At 36.3% G+C, this 21152-nt stretch overlaps 1 protein-coding gene across 1 annotated transcript in view; it reads right to left on the bottom strand.

The window, feature by feature from the left end:
• MED23 (mediator complex subunit 23) overlaps positions 1-21152 on the bottom strand; it is a 37911-nt gene that overhangs the window by 5578 nt on the left and 11181 nt on the right. The window contains 15 exon segments of the mRNA XM_036404536.2: positions 63-228; positions 1311-1547; positions 2385-2601; positions 3888-3908; positions 3910-4059; positions 5571-5751; positions 6685-6890; positions 7398-7522; positions 8605-8768; positions 10515-10689; positions 11220-11362; positions 11542-11787; positions 12359-12504; positions 13852-13995; positions 15354-15554. Of these exon segments, the coding sequence (XP_036260429.1) occupies positions 63-228; positions 1311-1547; positions 2385-2601; positions 3888-3908; positions 3910-4059; positions 5571-5751; positions 6685-6890; positions 7398-7522; positions 8605-8768; positions 10515-10689; positions 11220-11362; positions 11542-11787; positions 12359-12504; positions 13852-13995; positions 15354-15554 (2522 nt within the window).

Here is a 21152-nt window from a genome sequence, read left to right as displayed (position 1 = left end):
CCTTAGCAATCTCTAATTATGTATGATATATTGCAGAAAACCATTTCAGAAAGCCAACATACCTCTTCAGCACAACATTCAGCAGAGCATTGCCCACCTCCTTCCCTGGAACAGCCAGAGCCATGAGCTCAACACAGGTAACGTGCAGAGCATGGGCAGCTGGGTTAGGAAATTCATTGAATCTCCAGTCACAATTTGGAAATGGACCAGGGGATTTGCCTGCCATAGGTAGCAATGGTTAAGGAAAAAAAAGCTGCCCCAACACAGACAAGCATAAGCAGCATAGTCATTAAAAATAGATAAATATACCACATACTAAACTGAACTGAAAGTTATTGAAAACAAGTTGAACAATCACATTTCATTAAAAAGAAAGACGTATAAAAATATGAATATAAGATGCTGATAATCACTGGAGGACTGCATGAATACATAGCTATAAATATATTACACACACGAAGCTGTGCAAAGGATAAACCTTCCTGATTAAGAGGTGGAAAAAACAGCAACCATCTCCTTCACTGTGTGCTTCCAAGAGGGGAAAATATAAATAATAGGAATTTTCTATGCTCATATTCAGAAACCATTAATTTGCCTCTCTGTAAGATCTTCTAGCAGACTTCTAGGGAGACAGTTTATGCAAAAGGAGTATCTGCTTAGTCTCTGAAAATATTCCACTTCCCCAAACAAGACTTATTTACTAATAAATTTACTTGAAATACATACAGAAAAGTTCTCCAGTGTTAACATTTGCATAAAAGCAGGGGTTTATTTAATTTTAGCTTTCTTGGGAGACACCAAATAGACTTCTTTCAAGTTACACAATTAAGAAAGGGAAGTTCAGGAGAAGGAATGAAAGAATTTGTAACACCCTGAAGATTGGTCAACTCTTGTAAAGCTGCTCCTGAAAGAAGCCAAAGTCCAAGAAGATTCCTATTCTCTAATTTGCAAGCTATTTCCACACCTTAAATATGGCATGGCTCTCAATGTTTTATTCTCAGTAATAGTAATAAATGTCACTAGAAAACAGTAATAGTAATCTCATTTTTGAAAAATTCTTTAAAACTCACACGTTGCAAAAAGCTTATTTTTTTGACAATAAAATTCAATTCAGAAAGCATAAACATCAGTAATTGCATTTCTAAGTGATGCTTAAACAGTGAAATATTTATACATCTGTACTGTACTTCACTTTCACCATATCTTTTTAAGATACCTACTAGGGCACCACATCCCTGTTCAGAATATTAAAGAAATGAAGCTGTAAGACATTGTCACAGCTTACTTAAAGTAAACTTTTAGAAGGATATTGTCTACTAGCCTTCCAATAAGCTTGCAATAGTAAGCATCATCAGGAACCCATGGGTTCTCTTCTCGGGGATTCATGGCACATTTGAGGTAAGTATCACTCAGACACCAGCCTGGTGGACGATTATCTTTGAGAGAGCCAATTATGGCATGAACAAGTTTTCTCTTGAGGTTTGTGCGCTCTCTCAAATGCCCCTCATAATAGTGAAGAGTGTTGTACAGGTAGGTCACTGGTCGGTCTGCCAAGGAGAAGGGAAAACAATAAAAGCCAAAAATAACTTCCAGCATCACTATCTGTGGCAAGCAAAACTAAAATCAAGAGCTCTGCAAGACTAAGTTGCATTTATTTAAAAACAGCACATATGGAATTGATTCGTGTTCTTTATTACAACATACTCTACAAAACTAATTTTCCTTTGTCTTGTACATACTTCAGTGTTTGTGCAGAACAAAAGAAGTTGAACAAAGAGGGTCAGTATTACTAACAGTTCAAAACTTAATGGTAATATTAATATATTTGTAAGTAAACTGACTAAATCATCTCTTCATATACAAAGTATTAGATAAGAAGAATACAGGTATGAAGTCACAGTAAAAAAAGACTATTGTAAATTGTCTGAGCATAACATAGCAATGACCTATAAAAGATATTAAAGTGCATTTCTAAAAGTATTCAAGTATCAGGTCAAGTTATTTGAATCTTAAGTAAGGATAGAGAGAAACTGCTTTTCAATTGTTTCAGTCTTGCTAAGATAAAGTTTGCTAGGACATAGGTCTAAGTATTTACTACTAGAAGGGAATGAAAGGGAAAGGTGTGAAGGAAGCATGAATTAGCAAGAGATACCTCAATAAAAACAAGTTCACTGTTAGTAAGCTGAAATTCACTAAACAGGAAATGCACTTCTCTGTATAAATGCACACAGGGCTTAGAGAACAGGAAAGGAATAAGACACCGCTGTGCTAATACACGAATATTATGAATGAAAGAGGTGAAGAGGACATCATGATCACAACAGGAATATTGTGGAATAGGAATAAACAGGAATATAATCCCACTGTGTTCATGGATAACTTACCATGGAATTTGTATAAACCTCCCAGATGATCCAATAAAGTTTCTAGTGATTTGGACACTGGAAGCAATTCCAGAAATCTATGAATTACAATGTCAAACACTGGCAGAAAGCGCAGGCATACATTTCCAAAATAAATTGGCAAGTACTGGGGCTGGATCTGAACTGGGGGATTCACCTGCTCTGCCAAACCTTCAAAATACAGCTTTTCAGGGTATTTCTGGAAGGAAAGAAACCCACCAAAATCAAAATCTCCTTCTTCATAAGTAATGGATTAAGCATTCAGCATTTACATTGCTTTAAAAAGACACTTCAGAACCCTCTTTATCACATTTGAATTCAGTGAAGCTTACTGTAAACTTACTGAAGAAAACTGAACTCTGACTTAAATGGATTATTGAAATAGTAGATAACATCTTAAAAAAAAAACCAACAGAACAAACAGTCACCACCACTCAAAATGGGCATAAGAGAGTATTAAGATATTAAGAATCCCAAAGCAAAGCTCAAAGCAGCCAGTGCTGAAGTGTCCTTTGTCATGAATTTGAAGAGAAAACCTAGGGGAAATAAGCACTACTGGAACTTTCTGCATCATATGCTGAATTAGAAGAGTAGAAATAGGATTAATGTAATAATTCCCTTGGAAAGAACTGTAGTGTACTCAAATAACAGATGGGTACTGCTGAGGGCTGAACTTATGTTTTACCTATGACTGAAATTTCTATATGCCAGGTTGGGTGTAGTAACTGTGCAGCCATGTCAGAGCACTTCCCAGGCACATTTGCTTTCCTGCTACCCTTACACTTTTAGTTAGGCGCTGTCAAAACACTGTACAGCCAAGTCAGAGGGCTAATATAGACCAAACAGCTCCTGGATCAAACTAGATGGCATGTATTGAGCTACACGACAGCTTGTTTGTATCTGTTCTATCTCACTGTTTATTTTTTGACAGAACAGCTCATTGGCACATCCTTTTCTAGTCAGCAGGAACCAGTATGTTTATAGGAGCATTAAAATCTCAGCAAGTCTCTTCCCTAACACATCAGGCTATCATGTTCTAGTCACACAGAAGACGGAAGAAGTTTTAATAATTAGAAGAAAATGTAGGTTTAACATTTGGTTACAGTAATAAAACATCAGAAAATAATATACTGTAATTTTATGACTGTAATATTGGTATCGTCATAAAACATCAGAAAATAACTTCTCCCTGTGCACAAAAACTCTGTTTTAAGTGAATTTCAGTATAAGCAAGATTATAAAATTGCTTGATTTAGATGAACAAGAATGATCATCCACCCAATTCTTAAGCTATTCCTATTTTTTAATATTACTGCATTATATTTTCAAAGTCATTACATACGCGATTTATTATTTTCATACTAGCCCAGTCAAATTACAGCTTATTAGGTAAGTCCAAAGATTGATACCGCTGCCCTGTAAATCATGGCTGATATCAATTCCACAGAAATTATTGCAATAAAAGAATATTATTAGTTCTGTTACCTTGTGGTAACTCATATGCTTTTGTATGCCAGTCATTCTGCAGCCAGTGTTCCGGAGAATTCTCCTTCACAAAATCACTCACTCTGTTTCTGAAATCATTAGGCTTCAGTAAGAGTAATTGGATTATGAAGTAACAAACTTGAGCTTCATTTCCTTCATGACTACGCATAGCCTTAAGTGAAACAGATTAGACAACATGAAATTACAGTTGACACTGCAGTCTGCTCTATAGCCCCAAAACATGGCAGCCAAATTTGCTACATCTGCGCACAAATTCACACTGCATATATAGTCTTTTTTCAAGTGAAGCCATAAAAAAAGAGGCAGGTTCAATCCCTATCTCATTTTCTGTTCCATGGGTAGAAGGTCTTACAAACTTCCCAGTGACAGCACTTTCTGAAGGAATTCTAGCTCACTCTTATCTGTCAGTTGTCTTACTGAAAACAACTAATTAAGTGACAACGAAGTTAAGGTTGCTTTTAACCTCTGGCCATTCTGACATGATTTGACTTCAGTCTGAAAACCAAATTAGAATTCAAACAACCAGCTTTACATTAAGATGAGATTTAAAATTAAATATAGAGGACAATTACTTAATGCAAATGTAGTTCTCTCTAGGTGAGTACTGCTTTATTTTATAGGATAACATGAAAAGCAAGAGAATGCCATTTCTGTCTTACTATGATGAAAGAGGCTGATTTCTAAGAAAAGAAAGCACACTCGAATGGGTACAAGATTTTCTATATGCTTGTGAATTAATTAATAGCATGTCATATCCTATCTACCTTTTAAGGCTGCAGGAATCACACAACCATAGAATCATTTAGGGTAGGAAAGACCTTTAAGATCATTGAGTCCAACCATTCATTCAGCAGTGCCACTAAACCATATCCTGAAGTGCTGCACCTACATATCTTTAAGTATCTCCAAGGATAGTGACTCACCCACATCCCTGGGCAGCCTGTCCCAACACTTTACAACTGTTTCAGAGGAGGTATTTTTCTTAATATCCAATCCAGCATAACTTGATGCTGTTTCATCTTGTCCTATTGCCTGTCACTTCTTATGGGAGAAGAGGCAGACACCCACCTGGCTACACCCTCCTTTCAGGCAGCTGTAGTGAGCGATAAGGTCTCCCCTGAGCCTCCTCTTCTCCAGGTTAAACACCCCCAGCTCCTTCAGCTGCTCTTTACAGGAATTGTGCTCCAGACCCTCCACCAGCTCTGCTGCCCTTCTCTGGACATGCTCAATGTCTGCCTTGTGGTGAGAGGCCCAGAACTGCCCAGCCTGTAGCACTGCATGGGCTGTTACTCAAGTGCAGGACCCAGCACCTGGCCTTGCTGAACTTCAGATGACTGGCCTCAGCTATTGATGCAGCATGTCCACATCCCTCTGCAGAGCCCAAATAACTGCATGGCTCTGAGGTCAGAGACTCAAACCACCAATCACAACATTTAATAATATCAGTACAATGGTTGCCATTGAATAACCAAGAAATGCTTCTCTGAAGACTCAGAGAACTGTAAGAGTGTTACTTAAAGAAGTAATCTACTATTTTCTTGATTATTAACTTTGCAAATAGTTACTATTTAAGACCAATCAATTTTTAAAGGATTGTTCCTAAAAATGAGTCAGAAAGCAGACTGCATGAGCTGTCATCTTATCTTCTGAAGTGATACTTACCAAACAGAGTATCAACCTATCCAGTGTTACAATATTGTATTTCCACACCATGTCATTGAGAATCTCAATACATTTATTGAGCTGCTGTCCTCCTGCAGATGTAGAGAATTCATACACCAAAAAATCTGCAAATGTCCTGACATGTGCCACCAGCGCTCTGGCCCCAATTCTTTCTAACACTCTAGTAGGGAAGAAAAAAAAAAAGGCACTAAGAAATTGTTACAGTTCCTTACACATTCCTAACTGGTCTATTTATAGCTCTTATATGAATAAGCAGTTTTTAACACAATTGTCTTAAACAAAAAAAAAGACAAAATTCCTTCCCTTTTATTAAATTACTGAAGTAATAGGCAAAGCAAAGCAAAACACACCGAGAACTCCTAAGTCGAAATACTATTTAGGAGAAATGCTTCAAGTTCACCAATTTACTCTGAGGTATTCTGCTCAGAACCCATGCTTTATTTATATAATTGTACTTATACACCTCTGAGGACAACCTTCTGCAACTCAACTTTATTTTCCTATGCTATGCACTTTAATATAGCCATAGCATTATAAATTATTTCCTCACTGCACGCTAGAGTAACAGATGCTATCAGAAATACTGTTTCAGCAGACCTAGGAAGGACTGAAAAGAAATAAATCTCTTTTTCACAGCTGAAACTAATGCTATTTCTATCAGGAACAAAGTTAAAAAATCAGATGATTACCACTTCTGTAATGAATTTTCATCTTAATCCAACATTTGTTTTCTAAAGAAATATTTGTCCTTTATTCATGTATAAATGTTAAGTAAATTAATGCTTTTTATTTTCTATTTACTCTTTCAGATTCCTTTAAACACTGCTATTACAAGTAAATTGCTTAATTCAAACACCTCACATCCTTGTTTCTCACCAGGAAAAACATCCACTGCAGACCACTGCATGGTGGAACCAATCCTGAACACTGCACAATTATTATGGCACACTGGCTACTCCCTAGCTCCCCTCTCTTTTTCCATGCTATGCATGCTCCAAATTAATTAAAAGAACAAGCTGTTAATTATTAATTATGTCCTCAGAACTGAGGACGCTGCTGTACTAACTTTGAAATAGCATGTTTTTAAGCTCACCTGTAACCAATTTGATTAATGTGATCAGTGTCTAACAACATCTTCCACAGGAGACAAAGGAAAAGCGGGGATGAACCTTGAGCAGAGAAGTGTGTGATTATTTCATTCTCACTGGTCATCGACTTCCACTTCCGGTATTCTTCTTCCACATTCTTCTTCAGATTAAAACGGCTTTCCTGAGGCACATTGTTCTGCTTGAAGAACACCTGAAAAAGTAGGCTTTTCTGTGACTGAGAGCCTACAGTAAAACACTTGAACAGGAAAATTTTGCCTGATTTAGCACTGTATGGGTTCCTACTTGCCTGTACCATACAGCCTACTAGGGAGGGTTGCTATTTCACTGTGATACCTCAGTGACTGTTCTGTCACTAACAAAGCTACATGACAAACTGCCCCAAGAAAATATGGCTTTTCCAACTTCTTTTTTTTTTTTTTTTTTTTTTTTTTTAAGGTTTTAAACCATCTGATCTACCTCGCATCAGAAGTTTGATCAGTTGACCAAGTCTGACCTTAGAAAACTCTAGGGGAATGTAGCTAACACATTTCTAAAGAAATAGCAACGTTATAATCATGCTGTATTCTTTAGGGACTTGAGATTAATGCAGTCTAGAGAGGGGAAGACTCTCACCAACCCACAAAAGGCAAAGGATCTTGTTAAGAGAATAAATGCACAGTTTTTTACAATTGTAAAGTCTTCAGGTTTAAACCATTACCTGCAGAGGAGCTGGAAAACAGCTTAGTGTATGTGATGCCCAGTTATGTGGTGTGAAACTCATGATAGTTTGCAGTATGTCCTTGCACCAAGTTCCCTGAATTGAATCAGAGCCTGTGAAAAAGTCTAGAAAATTGATTGATGGTATTAGAATTGCTCCTTTTGTCATCATATGCATCAAGGCTTTTCTAGTCCAACAGTTTCCTTTTTCTGTCCAACTTCTCCCAGCCCCTTTCTTTAACTTTATTTGGCTACAGAGGACATTGGATCTTACCTTTCTTATGCTATTAACGATAAGAAAATTATTTATAAGGTTTGAGCTAGAAATGAAGCAATCATGATTTTAATATTTTGTATTTAATTTCCTGAAATGTCACTAAAACAAGCATCTGCTGATTAACTGATTAGACTTTTAGAAAAAAATTCTGAGGAAGATAATGATGGTGAAATTGCCAGATGCCATTTTATACTGCTTCAAAAAGGCTGCTCAGAAGTACCTGCCCCAATTCAGCTGTAGAAATGAAAGCCTCATTCCCCCAAACCTTGGTCTGATTTCATCAAAGGTTGAGAAATGGTTAAAAAAATAAAAAAGAAATCAACACATAGAAGTTCTTTCCCTTTCAAATCACCTCCACCTCCAGTCTTTGTGACTCAGTTGCTCTAACTCTCCAGTGTGTCTGCAGACTAGAACCATAAAAAAGGAGAAAACATCTCCTTCAAATCTAACAAAAACCTGATCCATGTCACTGCACACTGTTAAAACTTCAAAAGACACAATGAAAGCTTCCTTTTTTCTCTTCCCCAAAAAAGAAACTCAACATTCAGACTACTTTTTCTTAAATGCAAGCTATAGAGGGGGTGGCTCCTGCATGATCAGCACAGTTGCTGCATTTCAAGCTATTTAAATAGCATGTATCATTCCAAGCATTTAGATTTAAAATAATGAAACTCAAAATAAGACACTAAAAAACCTCTAGATCCTAGTGTCACAGTGTACCTCTGAATAAACGTTAAGAGTATCTCATTGTCTCTTCATTAATAGCTTTTTGCCTAAGAACAAATAGTTAGAAATTAAAATTACACTTTTTTTCAAAACCAGAAGTGCATGGGATATGTTTTATGACTAGGTCACTACCATGACACTCTTTTGAACAGTACTTTAGAGAAATAGCTTGACTACAGCTTTTACTGGGATGTACTGCTATTACCTGTCACATGTGTTGCCCTTGCCAGAGTTAAGATCAAAGCCCTGTTGAGTTCTTCTGATTCTGCTGAAAGAACTGTTTTGGGATCATTGAGGAAGCGTGTGAACTGCGGTTGGACTTCCGAACTGCCCAAAGCTGTGATTAGCCTTAGAGCAGTACTCTCAACACTGAAAGAAGGAAACAGTCCAGTTAGCAAGTAATACTTATGCTGATGCTTCCAGGATTCCAAAAATACCTACTTTTTCCCTCCATTTACTCCATTTCTGTATTACAAATAATACAGAAACATTTTGTTTTAAAAATTATGTTCTTAACCTTTTGAAAAGTTCACTTTTTCTACTGTTTAATACATTTATCAACTATTTCAGCATCTTATTTTCAAATAAAGCACTCAAAAGTAGATTTAGCAAAAATTCCAAGTGCAGAGACCCTGATAAAGAGCCTCAAGTATCTCCAATTTAGTGTCCCCTTATTATTTTTTGCACATCTTCATCTAAAGAAGATAATATAAATAAATATATGCAAAACCAAAATAAAACGGCATGAATAATACATAGGAAGCTTCAAAGCTAACTACCATCTTCAAGTAGACAGCACTAAATTGTCCTTATTAAAGAAATTAGGAAGCTGAGGAAGTATAACTTTTGATTAAAAGTACTTTAATTTCCAGTGCTTTAGTTGGAAGCACTTTTCACACCAGGTAGTTTGAAGTCATTGGAAGGATTTTTATAATATTGTCTTTGAAATGCCAAAGCCATAGTTTAGTTTATTCTAGTTGCAATGCAGTGCTGAATAAAATTTATGAACATCTGTATTTTACAGATGAAGTGACAAAACAAGATTGAGGTCAATAAAGACATCAAGGCCTTGAATTTAAGGAGAAACTTGTGTTAATGTTTTCTTTAAGCTTGGTAAAGGATAAGCAACTAGGCAATTTCAATTTGGCCTGTGAAATTGAGAAGCCTGATCCAGTGGAAGGTGTCCCTGCCCACAACAAAAGAGTAGGAACTAGATGAACTTTAAGGTCCCTTCCAACCCAAACCATTCTATGAATCTACGAATTTACTGTATAATTAGATTTTGTCTATATGAACTGGTAATAATGAAGTTACTCTGTCTCACATACTCCCACAAGATTTATTGTACTCTAAGAGTCAATGCACACTATTTTTCCCAACTTTTTGACAACAAGCCCCAGATTCTACATAGAAACTGAATCTCATGCTCTTCAACTTTGTTAACAGTAAGGTAAACTCAAAGCTTTTGCCTGGAATTACCTGCATAACCTCTCTAGACCTTCTCTAACCAGCTTTGCCACCTTTCTTGTATTCAAATTAGCCACTGTTTTAGGCTATCATGACACACACCATCGGAGGGACTCCACTCAGGTGCACGTACAGTCACCATTGCTTTGCAGAAACTCTTTTTCAGATGCAGAGTGAACCAGATTAACCCTCTGACCTGACTGAAAATCAAACTTACATAAAAATTAAGTGAAACCAACTTAACTCTTGTAATGGAATTAATCTTCCTCTACAGAAGGAAGTAAGCACATTCTCACTGGCAGACAAGCCAAGCACTGATTAAAAGTAGCAGGCATTGCCCTTTATCTACCATGCAAGAAGCACTTCTTGGATATGACAGTTCTGTCCAAGAACTGTCCTGTGTGCTGACTCATGACACTGCTGCCACATGTGTGCAAGACACTACCTCATGCATCTCTGCAGAGCACTACTATTAACATCCAACTGATGAAAAGTACTGCTGAAACACGCCCTGCTGAGACACCCCAGAACAAGTCAGTCACAGAAGTAAGACTGGGAAGTGCCATTTAAACAGCTCTCATGAAGCTTTCTACAAGAAGAAGAAGAAGGAATCTGAGTTTATGGACAAATATGGCAAACATCACTCACCAGAGATGGAGCTGGTTCTGATTAGTTTGTGGCACAGCAGCCAAGGAATGAAGATGGCTGAGGAGCTGGACTCTGTAATGAGGCTGGATGTGATGCATCCGATAGCTAAACATTTCCAGCAGAGTATGCAAAATTCCCCACGCGTGAGATTTGAACACTGTTGGCAGGAGCTGACCTTATGGAAAAGAAGTTTGAAAGGTAAGTTTTACAACTGAACCACACCTTGAAATATAACTACAGAGTACACTGGTTTTATTAGGCTATAAGTCACAGACATTTGTTTTGAAAACTGTATTACCTCTAAAGAGCATACGTGCAAGTGCTGCCTGAAGATGCTGTAAATGAATACAGCTTAATAATCTTTTGAATATACACCTACAGCAGACATGCAAATTATTTTAACAAGAGCAATTATGCATCCTGTGTGTCTCAAAGTAACTTGGCTCACGCTTTTCCATTAAGAACTTTTTTACACAACACAGCACAACTGGAAAGGTCCCAGCAATACAAGTGATGGCATAAAGTGGCAGCAGCACAACTAGTCTGGAATTTACTGCAGCACTAGGACAACTTTCAGGTTTTTTTATATTAAACTAATTTATACATGTTGCATCATTATATTTTCAATTTTATTACAGCCTCCAGTTTCCATTAAACAAATACTACCTAACAGAAAAAAAGGGGGAAAAAGGTTTTCTTTCTTACTGATAAAGCCTTTGATGCCCAAGGATTCTATTTCCATATAAACCAACAGGCGACTGTAGGTTTCCACAAGAGCAGGAGCCAAGGCCACACTAGATTTTGCATGAGCCAGCTTAATTACCCTTGTAGCTATGCTGTGAATCAGACTGAGGAAAGAGAGAAAGTGTTTCTGAATCAAAAACAGGAACTTGAAATTTAACACATTTTTAAAGTAAATTAATAGATCTATATATGACATGTCCAGCCACAGGAAGCCTTTCTGATGATAATTAGCTACATACAGATTTATGAGTTAAAAAGGAAAAGCAAGCTGCATATACTGTACCTCATTTTGGCATGAACTGTGAGTGAGTCCAAGAGGTTCATTGGCAATGGGGTGATAGACCCTGATGCCATGCAATTAGTCCCTGGAAGAGGTGTCCTCATGTTGCCATTTCCATAAATAGTCTCTACTAGCACACCCATTGGCAAAGTGAAACACTCTGAATTGGTTGAGTAAGCATTGCACAACAAGGCAATTTTGTAGTCATTCATCTGTAAGCTTTTATTCCTTAAGCTCTGTTGCAAAAACCTGTGTGCCATAAAGATTAAACATTAAGCAGAAAGAAGAATACACATGCATTCCAGGAATACAACTACACCAATCTCAGTTATAAAACCCATTATAAAATAGTAGAAAAAATCAAAATAGTTATTAATTGCACTACATCAAAACAACTGCTTCTTATGCCACAGTTTCACTGTGTTACAATTTTTCTACATTGGAGAAACAACTCAGGAAAAAATACAGTTAAAAATCACCTTTCCAGACATAAACTTAACCCAATGTACTGCTTATCCACACTTTCCAAACCACAGTGTAACAAAACAAAATTGTCAATTTACTCTCAGATTCTCTATCAGTAATAAAGACTGATTATCTGATATAAAATATATAATTTCTGCTAGCTGGATAACAACATTTCACTTTTTATGAAATATTTTAAGTTTGAGCTCTGTCTTTCTGAATGACTTTGAAGTCACTCTACTGATAACCTCTATACAGCATCCCATCACACAATGCATTCTGAATACAGGCTTGGAACTGCCAATTTCATTATGCCTAAATATAAATCAAAACATAACAAAACCCCCACACTCACTCATGGTGAAGCTTAAGAGAATGAGGAATGGGAATCTGCAACTTGGAGTTGTCACTATGGGCCTTCCGGTTCAGATGAATCCAAATGCAGGTCATTGCAAAAGCATGAGTTGACTGGGGTTTGTTAATGTCAGGTACAGGAATATACTAAAGAAAGAACACATCAATGTGACATACCACATGGACAAATGTGCAGAAAACCAATTTAGATAGCCGGTATTCACAAGATCGGGTTTTCAGTAATTTTAAGAAATTGTGTAAGACCCTGGCAAAAGGAAATTCATGCTTAAGAGTATACAGTTTCCAGACATACATAGTTACAAAGCATATGCTTTTTCTCTCAGCCTCACACTTACACATTATTCAGAAACCAGTTATTGTATCTGCTTCCATAGTAGGTATTCAGCGGTTCAACAATATTTCCTGAAAAATCTGAATTGTTCAGCAACATCAGCTAAACCTCAAACATTAATACACTTCTCATGAAAGGGTACAGATACAACCCAAAATTAAAAAGTTTTGTATCCAGACTTAGCTACAGTACTGCCATTGGAAAAGGAACTCCAGCTCTCACCTTTTGCCAACATCCACATTTCTTTCTTTTTGATACAGTTACTGCTGCACAAAGACCAGCGACAGTCCAAGTGAGACAGCACCAATACACCATCAACAGGATTGCAAGGCAGATTCTTTTAAGAGCAGCATCCAGAGATAACATTTTAAGTGCTTGTGAAACTGAATCTTAAAAAATGCTTCCTAGGATTCAGTTTCACAAGCACTTAAAAATCACTAGTCAAACAAAGACTTTGAATAAGTGTAACTTAGAGCCATCACTACAGCTGAAGTAAGCAGTCCTATTCCTCTTCCCATATCTGATGCTGACAAAAGCAATTGAAATCTTCTGACACAAATTGTACTGAAGAATTTCTGTGGGTCAAAACTAATGTAGCAGGGGGAAAAATTGTTACATATGAGTTTGATACATCACATACCTGTAGTTTTCTATCCATTCACCCAAAGTAAAAAGCACTATGATTAGAGTAAGCAATCAGGACTTCACACTGACAATGCTGCCAGAATTAAAGTTTAAGAACTTTGTCTAAGTGCCCCTTCCTCAAGAACTTTAATTCTAGAGGAATGTACAAAGCATGGATATGATTTGATCTGCTCCTGCAAAATGAATTTAAAATAGTATTCTGTTTCAGCCCAGATGTAACAACAGAATTACATATTATTCCTTTACAGTCTCCTCAGTGCTTTAATAAACTCAAAACCTTAGTCAAACCAAAGCCAAGGAAGAGAGGAGTTAACACAAGTCTTTCTTGCCCTTGAAAACAAATGTGGTTACATGGATCCTCCAAAAAATGTATGAAACATCTCCCAGCTATGTAGCACGCTGTTCTAACAGTGACTCAAGAAGGATAGTAGTATTGACATGTGAAGGTCCCAAGTTGAATTAAAAAAAAACAAAACCTTTTAATATCAGAGACTTACTTCTTTCTCAGGATACAGGAGGTCAAACAGCTTCATAACTGGGAGGAAGTCAGCCAGTGCATTCTTCTGGATGCTGCCAGAGATGAACTGGAGTAGCACCCACATGAGGTGGTCTCTCCCCTTAATGAGACCACGGCCTGCCAACTGTCAAGAACACTCAGTAACAGACAAATACTGCATGCAGAAGAAAAATCACTGCAAAGATTCTCATGAAACTAGAAGTGCAGACTAAAACAGTTTCAGCAGAGAATTTTATAGCTGAACTTAGGCAGAAACATACATCATTTTCAGAAAGAAGAGAAATAGGTACATTAATTGTAATACATGAACGGACTATGTGAGGACCACAACAATTAATGGTAAGACTTAAAATGCATTTAACTCCTGAGGATCACTGCTTTGAAAAACTAGCAACATTTAAATATTGGTCTTAAATTGTCACCTTGTAGCCCTGTAGTGAAGTACAGTATTGCCATTGCTAGCATCAGGCCACAGGTTTTATAAACTCCTACAAAGGAAGTCCCTGAGCCAGAACAACTTTGGTTTGCTTCATCCGGACTCACCTGTTTTTTGTTAATTAACTTCTTTATCTGTAACAGAAACTCTCTAATAACTAATATGCTACTCTTATCTTACTTGCTGTAGTTTTATATAGATTTGTACAATTGTGTTGTATAATGCCTATTGTTGCAATGTTTTATTAACAGTAATTACAGGAATACAGCCCTGGTAAAATTAATTTCAGGGAAAACAAAGACAGCAGAGAACTACAATCCATCAGAAGTGGAACACAACACGGAACTGTAGACAAATGTAGATGGAGCAATGTGTTGTGCATGTTGGAAACTGCATCTAAATAGTCACAAGCTGATCCTACAGCAAGGAGAAAACGTCCTCACCCTACCATCAACAGCATACAGCTCCCTCAGCAAAGAGCTCTGGAGGACTGGCATCACCACCCTTAGAACCATAACCCTGAGCACCAGAGAAAAAGGGCAAATACTCGTATCAGTTCAAATAGAATTATTACTAGGAAGTAATAATAACTTGGGACTGTGATTGCCAGTATCACCATAATTGGAAGAATTACCTTTGATTGCTTGAGTAGATTGATTAGACAGTGAGTTCCTACACAGCAAGTTTTTTAGTCCACAAACAGAACAGGGCATTCACTCTGTTAAAAATTTGTTTGTAAACTGGATGCATGCAACAGCACAGTACTTAGATCTTCTGAATTATGCCAGCTTATCTCTTTATTCTAGTTATTAGCAGACTTTGAATCCAAATAAAATGCAACATCCTGTAACTGAATACACTAAAAACACACCTAGCTCACAGCACCGTAACTTGAGAATTTGACTTCTAGAGAGAAGAGTGATTAAAAACTTAACTAATTCTTACACATAAAGTACTTCTTGCAGGGATGAGTGACACTTTTAAAAAAAATACTGGTTTTGCTTTTTAATCCCTCTTACCATGTGGGTGCGATACAAACAATTTACCTTTTGATGGAGTGACAGGACCATATGAGGAAAACTTGCAAACTGAAAGAGCACAAAGAAAATGAGCTGGCTGGAGAGATGCTGCCACAGAAGCTGACTGGTTCCACCATCATCAAACTTCTCTTCAGTTTCAGACCGTTCCATGGCATACACCACAAGATCCACCAGCTGGTCCTCCAGCACAGGGCAACGTTGCTTGTGCTGTAAGGCAGAGATCAGATACAGTATTCCAAAAGCCTTGCCATTAACTCTAGAACTTGCAGAGTTGCAGTTACAGTACAGTATTTTGACAGAAGGCTGGGAAGCATGAGATGAAGTCTGAACTTAAGTTAAGGATAAGCCAGTATATTAAAGCTGCACTATGTTACAGGTCACAATGATTTTTTACATTTTATCATATATTCTATAATTCCCCTACTCAGTTCCAAAACACAGATCATTAACACACAGATAACATCTGGGTTTTTTTTTTTTTTTGCTGTTTCATAGAATATTCAGGCCAAATTATTTCTCTGATCGCACACTCACAGAAAACAAAGTCCATTCTTTAAACACACATGTAGGGGTTCTTTTATTTGGTTTGAGGTTTTTTGCTGGTTTGTTTTTTTTTTTTTCATTCCTTCTTTTCTCCATTAAGTCCATTTCAAAAGTAGGGATCACCATAAAGAAAATGTATCAATTATACCATCAAATTCAGACAAGCATCCCAATACATGATGAAGGTATTCGATGACTATTCTCTTTTTCACTCTCATATTGGGTTCACCTACTGCCTGCAACTAGCGGCAGAATTCACATCTGGTTAATACCCCTATAACTAGATGGTGTCCTATTGACATAGCACCACAGGTTACAACATCAAAAAAGCTTGAGAATTAATCACTGCTGTGGTCTACATACTGTAAATAGAACAAAATTACACATCAGAGGGAGGAGCCTGTTGGATGTTAGAATGCCACAGTTTTCACACTGAGCTATGCAAACCCAGAAATAATTTTAAATACACACCATCTCTGATGATTTTTAATAATGATCAAATAAGGAATGCATTATATATTCAGATATATACTGTTAGTACAGATGTATATAAAGTAGGTCCACTAGCAGTAATTTGGAACTCAGATTATAAATCTGCAGTTCAACACTACCAAGTATAATGTCACATGTTACAAGATCTTCAGTGCAACAGCTTTTTGCTGTTATCCTGTATCTGTATTGTTACACTCATTTAACGTACTATAACTAAGGAAAAAATCCCATGGAGAATTTAACTTATCTCAGAAAGTATTAGCACCTTGGAAATAATCTAACCTGTTTGTTTCAATGCAATCTGTACTCAGGAATGGTCACATTTATTCATTTTTTGATTTGGCCTCATGCCTGTAACATAATGCAGCCTTAAAGAAAAAATTATTACTTTATGATACAAAACAAAAGGAACTGAGCTGCTCAAACACTAATCATGAAAATGCACCATCCCTTTCTAGAGGCAAAAAGGTGTATGTAAAAAAGTTTTAAAAGATCACCCCAATACTCATAAAACATTTCAGGGATGCCTTAGATGAATTCTTAGACTTACTAGCCAGGCAGCCTAACAGAAGGCTAATATAAAGATATAATAAAAGTAAAGAGAGATGCTGAAAGGAGATGCTTGTTCTACCTTCATTGATGGTACTCTTTAGCTATGAAAAAAAAGAGATTCTTTTCAATTAAAATTAGAATGCAAGAATTGGAAAAGTTGACAAAATACAGTGAACAGCATCCCCTGTTGCATGCTCTTTGCCAGCTCAAAACTGCAGAAAGCTACAATCCCAGCTGTGCTTTCTTGAAGCATGCTTAACACAAACCTCTAGCTAAGACAGAAAGCACCGATGATACCTCTTCTCCCAGTCAGCAATGTCATTATCACAGACCAACCACAGTACAGGTTACAGAGAGCAGTATTGGCACCATCCCTTCAGAACACCTTGGGGCTTTTGTGGCTCCTTTTTTGCCCCCTCCCAAAGCAACTAATTATGAAGCAGAGCAGGGTGCAACAGACAACACTACAGACTAGTTGATAATCCAGCATGCAAAACTACTATGTACAGGGCTTGAAATTTAAGAGTTTGCTAAGCACTGGGTTAATGTCTAAAAACCTAACCATGTTAGGCTATATTAATTTGGAATAAAGTTATTCAAGAATACAACAGGAAAAATATTACTGTTAAAAAGAGAGCCAGAATTTCCAGTAGGAATTTTTGCTATTCCAAATAATGCTAAGACTGGGAAAAGAGCCAGGAAATTAAAAAAATGAATTCAAGCTAATTCTGAAAACCACACTTTCATTGTGTTAAAAACAATCTTCAATCAGAAAAATAGCAGTACATGGCATTCTAGCCTCATTAATTTAATTTTCTGGCAATTTTTCTTTTCTGCATTTTCAGTGAATATACATTTCTGCGAAGGTTTTATATCTGTAGTTTCGGAACTCTTGAAAATAAAATACTGTGCTGCACAGGAATTTGCAGAATTGGGCCCTTATTTTATTAATTGCTCCTAAGTGAAAGAAAAGCTCAGTATAAACCGAGATGAATAAAATTATAGGTGAGAGCTGATTACCCTCATAAATAAGTAGGAATTCATGTTTTGGCACAGTTTAAGTAAAACAAAAACAAACAACAAAAAACCTCCAAATGCTGTTCTGGATTACATATGAAAAAATGTAGCATTCAAGATCACTGTACTTTTTCTCCTTAAGTAAATATGACTCTAATTTTCACAATTTGGTTGTACATATACATTCTCCATTTTGTTATGAGAATAACATTTAAAGATCTGAAAATACATAATTTTATTGAAAACATTATTAAACCATGAAGAAATAGGAGGGAGAAAATGTGCTTCCACGACAACTTGACACTACAATTTCTTGAGGCCAGCCCTCTAATGGACTCGTGGTATTTCTTTAAGTGGATCAGAGCTTCAGTTGGATGGTGGCTTGTTGTTCTAATTCGGGTTTGAATTTTTAATTCCTTCCTGTTTTGGGATGTAGAGACAGGGTGGGTATCAAAGGGTGGGGCAGGGGCATGGCTAGCATTAAAAGTATTTCCATAAAGAAAAATATTTTAAGGAGTTAGTAAGGCTGGCTGATGGCTATGATAGCTTTTCAGTATTTTAAACAAACAACATTTAGTAGATATCTACACTTCAGAAATAGACTCAGAAGACCAAATCACAGAGGCCAAGATCCCTACAAAAGTAAATGGTGTCTCCAAAAGTCCAATTCAAAAGGCCTAAAGTAGTTAAAACATGACAGAACTACTCCCACACTTGCATTTTCAAAAACTGTGTGCTATGAGGACACAAAACCTTAAAGCTTATTGTTTATATTATACTTGATTCTATTATCTCTCCCAAGTTTGGCAGCCATTCTCAAGTTTCCCTCATTAAAAAAAAGGAGTTTTATACTTATACAAGGAACATATACTGGAGTGTTCTCAATGCACACCCTTACAATCAGAAACCTATAGAAAATAATCACCCCCCTTAAACTAAATACTTTGCCACATTATCACCAGTTAAATTGGATAGTAAGATCCCAGCATCAACCAGAATTTTAAAAATAAAAGTGAAAGTCAATTTTTAAATATTGCATTATATAACTCCTTTCACTTAACAGCTCTGCTTACAACAGCTTCCCCATGCTAATTATCCTGGTTTGTAGCTAGCAGAGAACACAACTACACATTCACTTGCACAGAGTAAGGCATAGATAAGCTGCAGATCACCATTGCTGGTTTAAAAGGTGACCAGCCAAATACACTATTTAAAGAGCAAATCATTAATTCAACAGCTGCTAATTAAACACTTTTACATTACAGAAACAAGACATCCAAAAATTACTTCCTCTCTCAAATATTCCCCAAAATAATAGTTTTTGATTGATTAGAGGACTGCAACAAGATGCTATATTCTTCATACAAGACTGCATATACAGAGAAGGTAAAGATATAAATCAAAACCTCCAAAGAGAGTTCATGTTCTTAAGACATTACTTTAGTCCTGTTTTAAGAAACAACCATAAGATCCCTAAAGCAAATCTTAATGTTGTATCAGTGCACTATGACACTCTGAACTGTTAATCATTTTCCAAAAAAACCTAATTGTTATATGGTTCAAAAAATTATTTAAAAAAATAACTAAGAATTGAAATTGACACCTCAGCTAGCAGGAGAATATAAATTGACATAGAATTATTGAGTCATTTAGGTTGCAAAAAGACCCATAAGATAAGACTTCAACTGCTAACCATGACAATAATATACAGGATAAAATACAATTTAAATCTCTACTCCCTATAGACCAATTCAAACAGATATACGAGAGTATGTACTGTCCCACACAGAAGTACACAGTAGCAAAAGCTCAGAGTCCCCAGACACCGACAAAGAAACATTTTGAAGTCTAGATTATTACATTTGGACTTAAAACCATATCCTTGATAAGGTTATTGGAAAACCTCATCCCACAAGAAAACTTAGAATCCTGAAAGGAATGCATGAATCTTTAAACATACAATATTTTACCTTCATTTTTCTCCCTGCAAGGTTAACAGGAGAGCTGGATTTGTGTATTTTTTACACAACTCAGAGATGGCTTGAGTGAATGGTTTTCTAACACAGATCTGCTTAGTTAAGACTGAACCACAAAATTTCGTTGTTCATCTTCAAGAACTAGGACAAATCTGGCTGAACCATACCTAGATTGTGATGCCAAAAGATTCAAATGAAGGCTCCAATCCTGCAACTGGATCTGTGTAAATAGTTGACAGGGCATACAAGCAACTCCACATAAATAATTAATGATCATAAATAAATAATGATCATTGCGTTGAGGTGTTTCTGTACTTAATCTGAAACAAACTTGGCACTATTTGCATTTCTAAGTGTCTTCTATTATAGTGACAGTTCAATTTCTGCAAGTAATTTCTCTAATAATAAAATACAACAATATCAGCCATTTTACTGAAAGCATTGATATAGTTATACAATTTCTGAAAAGCATGCTACTATTTTTGTCAGGTGGCTACATTAACAAATTGAAATGTAACACAAAGGTAATTTGTACCTAAAAACAAGTAAAATTTCAATGTTTTCCACAGTTTTATGCAAAGTATAATAATGTTTAAATGGAACATATTTCCTGTTTTATACCACTGTACCACCCACCTCTATATCTGTATTTTCAACTCACATATTTTCAACTCACAAATTTTCAACATCTTTATGCTGGTGTAACTGTAGTAGCACAGCTATAGTTCATGTTCTGTCAGCATTTCCTTTATAAGCTACATTCTTCATGTTTGTTGCTTGGCCATAAAAGTTCACGCCAGGATGAAACTTTGTGTAGGAATTCCTATACTAGCAAACAAATTTTAAAAGTATAATTTAATACATTTTATTTCTTCAATTACTTTTAGAGGACGGTGAAGTAGGAGTTAAAACCCAGCATTTTTAACATGATATTTTTTTACATGAAAGAACATACCATCCATAGTTAGGAGAATAAAATGGGTTCAACATAATTTTTGTCTGTATCTTGTATTATTTACCAGCTACAAGATGGATAGAAGAATAATTTCGTTTATCAACTCAATGCAGACACAGAAAGACAAACAAATACTACTCATTTAAACAGTAAACCTTGCAGCTCAATTCCAAGGTTTAACATTTCAGCTGCTTTAAGTCTCAGGTACAAAAGATCATTATATACAACACAGAGTACTGTTAGCCAAGATGTAGGAATCTGTGCATTCAA

The sequence above is a fragment of the Molothrus ater genome, chromosome 3 (genome assembly GCF_012460135.2).
Source record: "Molothrus ater isolate BHLD 08-10-18 breed brown headed cowbird chromosome 3, BPBGC_Mater_1.1, whole genome shotgun sequence".
Classification (NCBI taxonomy): domain Eukaryota; kingdom Metazoa; phylum Chordata; class Aves; order Passeriformes; family Icteridae; genus Molothrus; species Molothrus ater.
The sequence above is the reverse complement of the archived record's forward strand: the minus strand, read 5'-3'. Positions and strand labels throughout refer to the sequence as shown.